The 13,440-nt window shown below is 37.2% G+C and overlaps 1 protein-coding gene across 8 annotated transcripts in view; it reads right to left on the reverse strand.

Moving 5' to 3' along the window:
- LOC123520101 (GATOR complex protein WDR59-like) overlaps nucleotides 1-13,440 on the reverse strand; it is a 119,525-nt gene that overhangs the window by 16,045 nt on the left and 90,040 nt on the right. For 2 of the 8 annotated variants that reach the window (XM_045282020.1, XM_045282013.1), the window contains 6 exons: nucleotides 7,428-7,457; nucleotides 4,740-4,816; nucleotides 4,129-4,230; nucleotides 3,597-3,693; nucleotides 2,585-2,738; nucleotides 458-1,426 (listed from right to left, as the gene is read on the reverse strand). In XM_045282020.1, coding sequence (XP_045137955.1) covers nucleotides 1,290-1,426; nucleotides 2,585-2,738; nucleotides 3,597-3,693; nucleotides 4,129-4,230; nucleotides 4,740-4,816; nucleotides 7,428-7,457 — 597 coding nt within the window. In that variant the 3' untranslated portion in view covers nucleotides 458-1,289. Of the gene's footprint in view, nucleotides 1-457; nucleotides 1,427-2,584; nucleotides 2,739-3,596; nucleotides 3,694-4,128; nucleotides 4,231-4,739; nucleotides 4,817-7,427; nucleotides 7,458-13,440 lie in introns of those variants that run through there. The other 6 variants (XM_045282017.1, XM_045282016.1, XM_045282021.1 and 3 more) reach the window with 4 other exon arrangements.

The following is a 13,440-nucleotide window of genomic DNA, read 5'->3' on the forward strand; positions in this document are numbered from 1 at the left end:
AATGTGAAAGAGAAGGTGAGCGATAAGTGTTGATAAGGGAGCATACAGTGGATGAGTGGGGCGGGGCGACGCGTTATCTTAGGACACAGCTACTCCATAGGAACACACACAGAGACGGACGCCCTGAGTGCCCTGGAGCCCTGCCCCAATTGTTCCAGCAGCAAGACCACACACTTCCAGAGCCGTTATGAAACAAAAGGCGGACCCGTGAGGCTGGAGGGTCGCGGGACCAAAGGAGCAGCCACAAGCACCCTTGGCTGTCAGAAAGAGGCGGCACGCGGGTTATCTCCGATCGCAGTGTGTGTGTGTGTGTGTGTGTGGCAGCGACCCTTCACATAAGCTTTCCAGCTCTCTCTCTCTCTCTCTCTCTCTCTCTCTCTTCTACATCGCAACTCAATAATTTTCATGGACAGAGAATAAATAGAAAAATAAATAAATTTGAAAAGAAAGGTAACACTGCAGGTCTGCTCGCTTTATTCACAAATAATTACAAATACATTATCACAGTCACTGTGAATAAGCTAAGTTGGCAATTCTTGCTCACCTTAATAAAAATATAAAGACTATTCATAAATTGCACAGTCAAAATATATAATTTCTGTATACAAGTTCTTAAATCTGTAATAGATTTCTGAAAGCACAATGAGAACCCAAGCATCAGATTCTTTCCAAGAGATGAGAAGTGACATTCAACTCAACAAGTCTTAATCATTATTTTTAGACCTAAGTGCAAATGTCCCCAATAGTGGTCACTGTACAAAATGTAATAATATAATATTAATAATAATAATGATGATGATAATAATAATAATAATAATAATAATAATAATAATAATAATAATAATAATAATAATAATAATACCAGTGATCAGTATTTGAGAGACACACAACTGCCTGTCCCTATCACATCTCCAGTTTGCCTTGGATTTGGCAAAGCTCCTAATGTTAAAGTGAATATGTAATTCAATAGCTAATATGTTGATTTCTATTCAATTTATAGGCATCAATCCATCACCACATTGGCTAATGGTGCTATTAACAAACATCAATTACTGTGAAAAACAATTTTTCTTCAATAAATGTAAAATTAGTTCAATACTTACAATACTGAAGTAATGTCAAAAACTAGGAAAAACTTGCCCAAAGGATTTGCTGCCACTATCCTATTCACACTGAGGCCTGGAGGTAAAGAGATTTACTGGCTCTAATGAATACATGAGTACATACATACATACAAGGTATGCAAAAGAAAAAAATATTACAATAATTAGGGAGCATACCTATGATGATCATTTGAAGAGGTGATCCATTTCCTGAATACAGTCACAGCCACAACCAGTAGGACACTTAGAATGATCACGAAACCAGTCCAGGATGTGGTAAGCATGGCCCCCGTGACCACACACCACACAGAAGTTGCTGGCACCTACAACAACATACAAAATATTTATGCAATAATAAATGGCCCCATAACAACCATGAGTGTATGCACTGTTATTCTCTCTCTCTCTCTCTCTCTCTCTCTCTCTCTCTCTCTCTCTCTCATACACATACACACACACACACACACACACACACACACACACACACACACACACACACATAAATGGAAAAATTAGGCAAAAAGAAACAATACAAAGGTTAAAAGGAGAGAATGGGATGGTGGAAGACCCAAAAAGTATGGCAGAACTATTAAATAATAAATTCCAGGAGGTCTTTACTAAGGAATCCAAATTTGAAAGGCCACAGGGTAATAGAGGGACAATCTATTTGAAAGATATTAAAGTAACCAAGCTTGAAATAAAAGAGTTAATGAAGGAACTGGATGAAGAGAAGGCAATGGGACCAGATGAAGTCTCAGGCAGAATACTGAAAGAATGTAGGGAAGAACTAGCAAGTCCTATATACATCATCATAAAATGCTCAATAGAAAATGGAACAGTACCAGTAGAATGGAAAAGAGCTGAGGTGGTTCCCATATATATAAGAGCGGAAGGAAGGAAGAACCTTTAAATTACAGACTGGTATCACTAACTAGTGTAATATGCAAGATGTGTGAAAGAATAATAATGAAACAATGGATCGAGTTCCTTGAAGACAAAAAATTAATATCAAATAACCAATTTGGTTTTAGAAAAAGACAGTCGTGTGTAACTTATTTATTGAGTTTCTATTCTAGAATAGTTGATAGAGTACAAGAGAGAGAGGGATGGGTTGACTGTATTTATTTGGATTTAAAAAAGGCGTTTGACAAAGTGCCACATGCAAGATTACTATGGAAGTTAGAGGAGAAGGGTGGCTTAAAAGGAAGCACATTGATGGATAGAAAATTATTTGAGGGGGAGAGAAATAAGGACAGTAGTTAAAGATATGAAGTCCAAGTGGAGAGCAGTAGAAAGCAGACTACCACAGGGGTCAGTATTGGCACCAATACTTTTCCTCATTTATATTAACGACATGCCAGGAGTGAACAGCTACATAAATCTGTTTGCAGATGATACGAAACTGTGCAGAGTTATAAAGCAAAAAGAGGATTGTGAAATAACTGATATTGTTCTGTGCTGATATATTACTGTAAGCTCACCTTTAACAGCCACATGACAGATGGAACAATTGAAAGAGAAACGGCGACAATATAGGCACTGTGGTCCCTTGGTGGCCTGACCACAGTGAACACAGTCGGTCTGAAAGTCAACACCCTTGTGGACTGGTGGCGGCATTTGAATGTACTTGCGGACCTGAAAATGACGCCAAATAAAAAAGAAAATATAGCAGAGATCAGAGACAAAAAAAATAAGAAAGAGACTGGACCTGAAAATGACGCCAAATAAAAAAGAAAATATAGCAGAGATCAGAGACGAAAAGAATAAGAAAGAGACATGTATGGAAAGGTTGAACACAGCAAGACAGCATGCATGGTAGAGAAATTAGAATACCACATAGAGTAAATGAGAATAGTTAGAACTTGAGGGACATTATGAACCAAATTGTTTAGGACAGACACCTTCTCCAAACAAAGACTAATTCAAAGGTACAGACAGTTCCTTACTTGACAAAGCAGCCTTCTTGCCCTTACTTTTACCTAAAGTGACATGTCAACTCAAGGGATTTTAAAGGATAAATAACTATCATTAGCCATAAGTCGTAACATACATTAAACCACACCTCCTTTATTAACTCCACTTCATGTCTGCCTCCCCATCCCCACTCTCATCCTGTTCTTTTCATACTCACCTCCATCTAACCCCAATTCCCTAAAAACACACACACACACTCTCTCTCTCTCTCTCTCTCTCTCTCTCTCTCTCTCTCTCTCTCTCTCTCTCTCTCTCTCTCTCTCTCTCTCTCTCTCTCTCTCTCTCTCTCTCTCTTCAGGACTGAGAGATTAGTCTAACTCTCTAAAAGGGAGCATTGCCTACAACTTTGTTACAAAAACTGACAGAAAAAGACCAAGTTTAGCATTAAAATTGCAAAGTGGTCATAATTGCCTCATGTCCTCACCAAGTAAAGTGTGTATAGCTGCCATCAGCCCTTCAATGGTTAAGGAAAGAGGCATCATATGAATTAGTTAAAATAATTTTAGAATGTCTGAATACCATGGCATGCTGTTCAAGAAGACACCAACGATACAGCAGGTCAGCATATGCTCTCTTCATCTCATCAAACTGCTGGTTGTGGTCACAGTCAAGGAACCTGGAAGGAAAGCACAGACACATCACAGCATGAATGTCTTTTACCTCCCACTCACTGCACATGCTATGTCACACTCAGGCAAAATATCAAAGTGCAATGTCCATCAATCCAAAATGATGTTTTTCAGTATTGTAAAGAGTATGGAGTGGTCTATGAAGAAACAAAGATTTTTTATATTTTGTCCTTATTGAAGGATTTTCTGAGCGCACAATTAAGAGACATTAATGTGAAAATGTGTGATGTTTGGGGAATAGCTATTTATTTATCTATCTACTTCAAATTTTGCCCATTAATTCATCTATCTATATGATTGTTACATTTTATTTTATTTTTTCTATAATCTCAAAATTCTTTCTTTTGCAAAAAATTATAATTTTAGAACATTGACCATGTGTTCCCAAAGCAGGGCATTCCTGGCCAGTGTTCCAAACTCACTTGATGGAATTCTTGGTGAGCTGGTCAGTGGCATCCCAGGGAGGATGGTCAAGCTCCTGGGATGGTCGTGGTGCCTCTGACAATGATCCTTCTGAGTTGGATCTGTTAAGTAGATCAAGACTATGTGATACACTAACAATTCATCATTTTCCCCTAAATATTTCAGTATTTTCTAAAGACTTTTATCAAAATATAGAGATGGTTTCCTTATACAAATTAACTACTCAAATCATCACTTTTTAAGTGTACATTAATCTAAATAATGAATATACAAATTTGAGCTCTATTAATGACAGGAGCTGGCTTTTGATTTTATAAATTAACTCTTAATTCACACTGTTATTGTAAGGACTTGTTCCAACACTAGTTTTAAGTGGATGCAATACAAGCAACTAACTAGAATCCAATCTATCTCTTAAGCCTTCCATACATATTTCCTACACTTTCTAAGTCTATTTTTTCCTTCCTAACTTATTCTAAGATCTCTCTTCACAACTGCATTAATTCCATTTACAATAATTGTGGTAATCTTATCAGTCTGTGTAATAAGGTTAAGTAAATAAAAGGTAAATACATACCTATAATTATCTTCCCTTGTTAGTTTTACCTACCTGTTATGCCTCACCATGCAGGTGTCCCAGCCTTCCATAGTGAGGCAGTGAATGGTGTTATAAGGAGATCCTCCCATCTGAAAAACAGAAAGTAGTATTAGATTTACTTTAAATTTCATTAATTATTTGAAAAAAGTCTATATTTCTGACAAAGCATCAGACTCATGACAACATTTAGTATGCTTATATTACTTTGGAATGTTTAGTGTGTTATGTTTGAAATTGTATGGAGTATGGTGTAAACAAACCTTGTCTCAACTGCTGTCAGGATAAAAGCACATTATACTACATATCTGATTTACATCAGTTACTTATTCTTTCATCTGATAAGCCCACATGTAACCACTCACTGTTTGGGAGAGCTAAAGAAAATTTATCGGACACAACCTATATCTGAATGTGGTACTTGCACACAATTGTGCCATCAAAGCAAATGTCAAACAGTTTTGCTTAATACACAAACATTTCTTATCAAAGTGATGATAAACACAATCAGGAATGTTTCTAACTGTTGAAAAGAGCAGGAAGTAGCCATCAAGTTTTCATGAGGTTTCTGCAAGACAAGTTCCACTCTGTTAAATAATCTTTTGTTTTTCCCTATTCACTCCTTCAGAGTGAAAACTGCAGGTGATAGCCATCAAATGTCCCAGCAGCAATGTAACCCAAGGTGATCAGAGCTCATAATGTCAATAACTCTAGTAAACTTGATATAAACCTGATCATCCCAACAATTAAAAACATAAAATCATGATATTAAACTAGTTTTAAGCTACTATAAGTTTCATATGAACAAAATATATGACTTGTTCCTTCTGATTAGTAAAACTAGGTAAAAATTGACAACTTCAAGATCAAAGGAAAAGATTCATCATACACTAAAAACTAGGAAGCATGGCAGCTGAACAAGGGAGAATAATTCTTGTCATGGCAGGTGATACATCAAATGTTACATTTGTCTGGGAGTGACAATACAAGACAATCTTGCTTTTTACTTAGTATTTCACTGTGAGAAGCATCTAAGCATTTATTACCATGCATCTAAAGCTTTCTTAATGTAGCAACACCAAGGATTAACTAAATAAGGACAACTTTCTTATTGTGATTGAAGGGCACCATTCAATACAATCCATGAAGTACAGACAAAAAAATAAATTAGTAATTGCATTTGGGACTGAAAGCTAACTGTTTCAAAACTAGTACTCAAATCTAAAATATGCTAAAGGGACTGAAGTATTCTGATGGTCAGCAGAGCTGAATTAGATAAATGCACAGAGAAGAATTATGTTAAGCTTTTCTCACACAAGATTCCTTCAGCCAACAAAGCATGCCACTACCTGACTTTACTCCAAAGACCCAAAGCCACAACATTCCTATAATTGCCAGTAGTCCTCACCACTTTTGACATGACCAAGCACAAACATTTAGTGAAGCTTCACTAAGTAAACTTCCAATAAAGATCAACTTTTCTTAACTGAAGATCTCATACCTACACTAATTGTTTCAACAAATCAGAATGGGACACTGCCAGAACACTGAAATTCATTTGTCACAGTCCCAGTGTCCTAATACTGATCTCATAGATTTTGGAGCTACTTTCCTATTGTATCAAGAACTCTTCACATAGCTGGCACATTTTTGTAACATGATTAAGTATAATTCCATCTGATGCATGAGCAAACCAGACACATGAAGGAGCAATATTAGAGAGTGGTGACTATTATTTAAAATAAAAAATAGGAACAAGATTATCTTTGGGCAAGAGATGATAATCAAACATAGGGACATGAATATGAAATCCAAGATTGTCAGTATGATAAACAGCAGATATGATGACAAGACAATACAAGGTTTTATTAATTCTTTATATTACACCTACATATACAGGCTCAAATTTTGACATTATGACTAAGTAAATAGTAAATAGGCTTAACTAGATAAATTGTTAAACAACATACTACACATTCACAGTCCATTCTGAGTAAAGAGCAACACTAGCACACTCCAGATCACTCTTCACACACTCTCACTTGTTATGGAAGGAACACACTGAATATATATATATATATATATATATATATATATATATATATATATATATATATATATATATATATATATATATATATATATATATATATCAGGGGTGGGCAAAGTTTTCATTGCAAGGGCCACATTAAAAAATTCACAATTTGATTGGGCTGCACAGTACATTAACCCTGAATAAAAGATATGTAATACAGACAAAGCAAAGAGCTTTTTAAAAAAAAAGCCACTGTCTCATGCATGCACACACCTGCAGGAAGGAAACAAAATGCTCAATGTTATTTTGTGTTGCTTAGTAACTTTCTCTTTCAAATTTACTAACATTTGGCAGGCCATGTACAGGTGTGTGCATGCATGAGACAGTGGTTTTCAAAAAAGCTCTTTACTTTGTCTGTATTATATATCTATTATTCACGGTCAATATACTGTGTGGCCTAACATACATCTACATCTCAATATTAAAAAATACAAACAGACATACAAAACATATCAAACTTTAATATCAAAATGACACAAACAAACCTCCAGTAAAAAGATCTAAGCAGTAAAGAAATATTATCAACAGTTAGTAAGAGACAAAGAATTATTCCCGATTCTCAATAAGTGTTATGGAGTAGGGCATCATGACAGAATGCAGCAACATACCTTACGCCAAAAACGGTCCAGCAAGAGGTGCTAAAAGAAAGATTCATAACGGTAAATACCAGTGACAAGACACAGAGTACATCATATAATCCATTACCACACCTTGGCCTCACTGTTCAAAATACTGTGCAGGCAGAGTATGAAGTACATGCTGAAGGAGGACAAAGTGTGGAAAAATAACAAAGGGAAGACAGAAACGATGAGCCATATGGATGGGAGCCAGTAAACATGTAATACAATGCACACCAATTTACCGTGCTGGTGCGTGATGAGACATCATGTACACCACCATTTACTGTTGACTTGAGGCTTACCAAATGGTACTAAGCACAATGAAAAACTGAAATCTTTCAGGCAGACCAACTGTACATTTTTTAATGTGTTTTTCTCTTTGAGTGTTAATTCTTTTACCTCTCATTCTATATCCACATTTAATCTGATCTTGTTATTGAGATTTTGCAAAAAAATAAGCTTATTCTTTTATTTCATCTTCATGCTTAGTGTCCATATTTCAGTTGCTTATATCTGCACTGATATGAATAACCTACTCACCAGGTTAATTTTCTTTTAATTATTTGTATATATCATGTATCTAATATATCTTACTGCCTTCTACGAAGGGAATACTCTCCATTGAATCTCTTCTATACTCAAATTATCATAATTCTGAAACTAAGGTTCTACATAAGAACATAAGAAAATAAGAACAGAGAGAAGCTGCAAGAGGCTGCCAAGCCTATATGAGGCAGTCCCTGTGTGTTTAAGCTACCTAATTCCACTTATCTTCCCCATCCATGAACTTACCTAACATTCTTTTAAAGCTCCCTATTGACTCAACCCTGACTACATGACCACTGAGACCGTTTCACTCATCAACCACTTTTTGAAAACCAGTTTCTTCCCATTTCTTTCCTAAACCTGAATTTTTCAAGTTTAATCCCATTATTTCTGATTCTGTTCCCGCTACTGATCCTAAGAACTACATTCATGTCCCTTTGCTAAGACCCTTATACCACTTAAATACTTCTATCAGGTCTCCTCTTAACCTACGTCTCTCTAAGGAATGCAGATTGAATTTTTTTCAGTCTCTCTTCATAAAGAATATCCCTCATTCCCTGTATCTTTTTAATCCTCCTCCTTTGCACTGACTCCAACAGAGCTATGTCCTTCCTGAAATGTGGGACCAGAATTGTACCGCATAGTTACCAAGTTATTAATGTGGTTAGTAGAGAGTCTAATCAGGAATGGAAAATGCACAAGTAAGTGCAAAGAAGTCTGATCATGTTTTGAGCCAGACATGACTGATGCAACATTTAAAATCAATTTCAATTTTGTAAAGAAAGAAAAATTTCATTTAGTATGTAGAGCACTGATACAGTTATATGGAGAGCTGAGTAGTGAAGGTGGGTGACAAATTTGAGGTTGACCCAGGAATACTTTACTTCTCTAATATTTCAACAAGTCTTCTTCAGAGAGATTCAGTACAACTCAAAACTATGCAGTACTGTATATATACAATTCCTTGTGGCCCAGTCCACGGGAAGTTTGACATTGGAGTGTACTGATCGGTCACTTTTCCCTATGGTTTTCTCTATGTACACATTAATACAACTGTTCTGAGCATCAAGAATAAAAAAAAATATGTAGGAAGCCAAAAGCTTGCAAAAGATGTGCATGTACTGTATTTACAAAGACTACAAAATAAATCTATGTATCAAAACAAAAAAATATGGACACACAAGAGCATGTATACATTCATAATGCAAATTCATCACCTGTTTTCAAAACTCATTACAAGTACACATTTATCGATCCCACTTTTTCCATCATCCCTAACTGTATTGCCCTTTCTCTGTTGTTTTTCCTCACCCTACACACAATCATTCCTATCATCCCCCCAGTTTCCCCATCTCTCTTCCTACTTTATTTCTTATCTTTATAGATCCATACATATAAATTCACACACATTTCATTATTCCTGCCTTCTCAATGTCTTAGTGATTCTAAATCTTTACCACTCACATGCCTTTATGTCTTTCAACACCTAAAGGGCCACACAAAGTCACTCTGCAATCCCTGCCTCATCTTGATTATTCCCTTTCATGCAGTCCATTATTCTTGGTCTTCCTGTGTACAGTGGGGTCTCCATGATATGAGCAGTTAGGTTCCATTTGAATTGCTCAAATAGCAAATTCTCATATAACAAAACACAACTAAATAAATAAAGGGTTAGGTTCCATAACTCAAGTCAAAGGTAAATGTTCCAGCAAAAATATATGATACCAAGTACAACAAACATTTTACAATAAACATATTATTGAACTGCAGATAAAGCACCCTGAAAGAGAAAAACAGCATACAAAAAACATAATTTCAAATTTATTTATGTAAAATGTGCATAATGCTCACTAATGCACAGTTAATGTGTAAGGGAGGGTAACTCACTCACCACCATTGTGTGTCTTGATAATTCTACCTTCTTTGTGAGTGCTATTGGTACTCTGGCTTGCCTAGCATTACTGCTATGGCTGGCACTGAAACTCATCTGCCACTTGAGAGGCATAGTCAACAATTACTATGTAAAATAAGGCACAATCTCTACACCATATGTTCAGTCACACACAATACACACCAAAGACAGCTACAAATAACACTATAACAAATCTAAGTACCAATAAGTCACATATACATTGTACTGTAAATAGGTTTGCAAGCAAAATGATAATTGAGGAAGAGCATAACAAGTAGTAAAGCTAAAGCCCCATGTTTTTTTCTTTTTATGTAGAAGGCATACCAGGCAAAGATAAAAGACCCACTGAGTAACTGGTCTCCATACAGAGCCAAAGACTTCAGGCAAAACCAGAGGATAAGTATCTTGAATCTTCCTTCTTCAGAGAGTTCAAGTTATAGGAAAATGAGAATACAGAAGCAGACAGGGAGTTTCAGAGTTTACCAGAGAAGGGGATGAATGATTGAGAATACTGGAATACTGCATTAGAGAGGTGGACAAAATAAGGATGACAGAAAGAAGAAAGTCTTCTGTAACAAGGCCACAGGAGGAGGGAAGGCACATAGTTAGCAAGATCAGAACAACAGTTGGAATGAAAATAGCAGTAGAAAATAGCAAGAGATGCAACACTGCAGCAATGTAAGAGAATCTGAAGACAGTTAGGAGAAAAATTTTATATTCCATTTTTATTTCATAAAGCCTAAAAGAGCTGTATGAGTGGAACCCTCCCACATGTCAATCATACTCCATACATGGAAGGACAAGGCCCCTGTTTAAAGTTAACAGTTTGGGTGTGAGGAAAACTGGCAGAGACAACTCAGAACGTCTATCTTGATAGAAGCCGTTTTAGCTAGAGAAGAAAGTGAAGTTTCCAGTTTAGATTATAGGTAAAGGACAGACCAAGGATATTCAGTGTTGAAGAGGGGAACAGTTGAGTGTCATGGAAGTAGAGAGGATAGTTGCCTGAAAGGTTGTATTGAGATGATAGATGAAGAAATTAAATTTTTGAGGCATTGAACAATAGTAAGCTTTCTCTGCCCCAATGAAAAATTTTAGTGAGAATAGAAGTTGGGCATTTTGTGGTGTCCTTGCATGATCTGCTGACTTTCTGAAGGGTTAGTTATCTCTGAAAGGATGTGGAATATAGGATAGTTTACCAGAGAAGAGTTTACCAGCAGAGGAATGGATAGGGTAAGAAGTTTGGTTTAGATCAATGATGAATAATAGGAAGAAAAAGGGTGACAGGACAGAACCCCTTAGGAACACCACTGTTTTAAAAGAACAGTGGCTGTTTACCACAGCAGCAATAGAACGATCAGAGAGGAAACTTGGGATAAAGTTACAGAAAGAAGGGTAAAAGTCATAGGAGGTAGTTTGGAAATCAAAGCTTTGTGACAAACTCTATGAAAACTTTTGATATGTCTAAGGCAACAACAAAAGTTTCACCATAATCTCTAAAAGAGAATAACCATGACTAGTAAAGAAAGCCAAATCATCAGTAAAGCAACATTGATGGAAGCCATACTGGTAATCGAATAGAAGATTGAAAAGTAATGGATATGTGGAGGTGGTGGCATAGTGGATAAGGTGATGAGCGTGAGATTAGGCAGACGTCCATGTGTAGGTTCGAATCCCATCTTGATATTTTTTCTTTTTTCCTTTTTAGGAACAGGCTGAATGTAGGCAGCAAACTTCCAGCAAGAAAGTTAAAAGTTGATACACAAAGTTGAAAGATTTAGCCAGGCAAGGTACAAGCATGGAAGCACAGCTTTTGAGAGCAATAGGAGGGACCCCATCAGGTCCATAAGCCTTCCAAGGGTTTAGGCCAGAGAGGACATGGAAAACAACATTACGAAGAATTTTAATTGAAGACATGAAATAGTCAGAGGAAGGAGAGGGAGGGACAAGCCCAGAATCATCCAAAGTGGAGTTTTTAGCAAATGTTTGAGAGAAGAGTTCAGCTTTAGAAAAAGATGAGATGACAGTGGTGCCATCAGGTTGAAATAAAGGAGGGAAAGATAAAGAAGTGAAGTTACTGGAGATGTTTTGGCTAGATGCCAGAAGTCACGAGGGAGTTTGAGTTTGAAAGATTTTGACATTTTCTATTTATGAAGGAGTGTTTGGCAAGTTGAAGAACAGACTTTGCATGATTCGGGCAGAAATATAAAGTGCATGAGATTCAGGAGATGGAAGGCTCAAGTACCTTTTGTGGGCAACCTCTCTATCATGTATAGCACGAGAACAGGCTGAGTTAAACCAAGGTTTAGAAGGTTTAAGTTGAAGAAAAGAATGAGAAATGTACGCCTCCATGCCAGACACTATCACCTCTGTTATGCGTTCAGCACAAAGAGATGGGTCTCTGACATGGAAACAGTAATCATTCCAGGGAAAATCAGCATAATACCTCCTCAGGTCCCCCAACTGGCAGAGGCAAAACGCCAGAGGCACCTACGCCTTGAGGAATCCTGAAGAGAGATTGGAGAAATAGGACAAGATACAGAAAAGAGACTGTGATCGGAGGACCCAACGGAGATGATAGGGTGACAGCATAAGCAGAAGGATTAGAGGTGAGGAAGAGATCAAGAATGTTGGGCATGTCTCCAAGACGGTCAGGAATACGAGTAGGGTGTTGCACCAGTTGCTCTAGGTCATGGAGGATAGCAAAGTTGATGGCTAGTTCACCAGGATGGTCAGTGAAGGGAGAGGAAAGCCAAAGCTGGTGATGAACATTGAAATCTCCAAGAATGGAAATCTCTGCGAAAGGTTAGAGGGACAGAATGTGCTCCACTTTGGAAGTTAAATAGTCAAAGAATTTACTATAGTCAGAGGTTAGGGGAGAGATACATGGCATAGTTAGAGAATGATTATTGAGTTGAAGCCAGAAGGTGGAAAACTCGGATGATTTGAGAGCATGGGCACATGAGCAAGTTAAGTCATTGCGCACATAGACACAACATCCAGCTTTGGAACGAAAATGAGAAAAGAGAAAGTAGAAGGGAACAGAGAAGGGGCTACTGTCAGTTGCCTCAGACAGCTGTGTTTTGGTGAGGAAAAGAAGATGAGGTTTAGTAGAGGAGAGGTGGTGTTTCACAGATTGAAAATTAGGTCTAAGACCACGAATGTTGCAGAAGTTAATGTACAAAAAGTTGAGGGAGGTGTCAAGACATTTGGGGTCGTTATCAAGAGAGGAGTCTGACCTGGAGACATTTCTGGTCCCCTCCCCAGAAAAGGACTTTGAGGCTGGGTTTGAAGTCTCCATTTTTTTATTTTGAATTTTAAGTGAAGGGTGTATGTGTGGTAAGTGCATGTAGTTTTGTGTGAAGGAGAGTTGTCTTTAGAGGGCAAGCTGTGACTGTCCCTTTGAGTTGTGAGACACAATGGGAAAATATTCAACAAGATCACAACTAGCTTTAATGGAAGGTTCACAACAACCCTTGAACTAATGCTATTAGACCTCGCTAGGAGTAAATTATTGTTTTGGTAGATGTCTACTACCTCCTCCTA

Source organism: Portunus trituberculatus, chromosome 46 (genome assembly GCF_017591435.1).
Source record: "Portunus trituberculatus isolate SZX2019 chromosome 46, ASM1759143v1, whole genome shotgun sequence".
Classification (NCBI taxonomy): Eukaryota; Metazoa; Arthropoda; class Malacostraca; order Decapoda; family Portunidae; genus Portunus; species Portunus trituberculatus.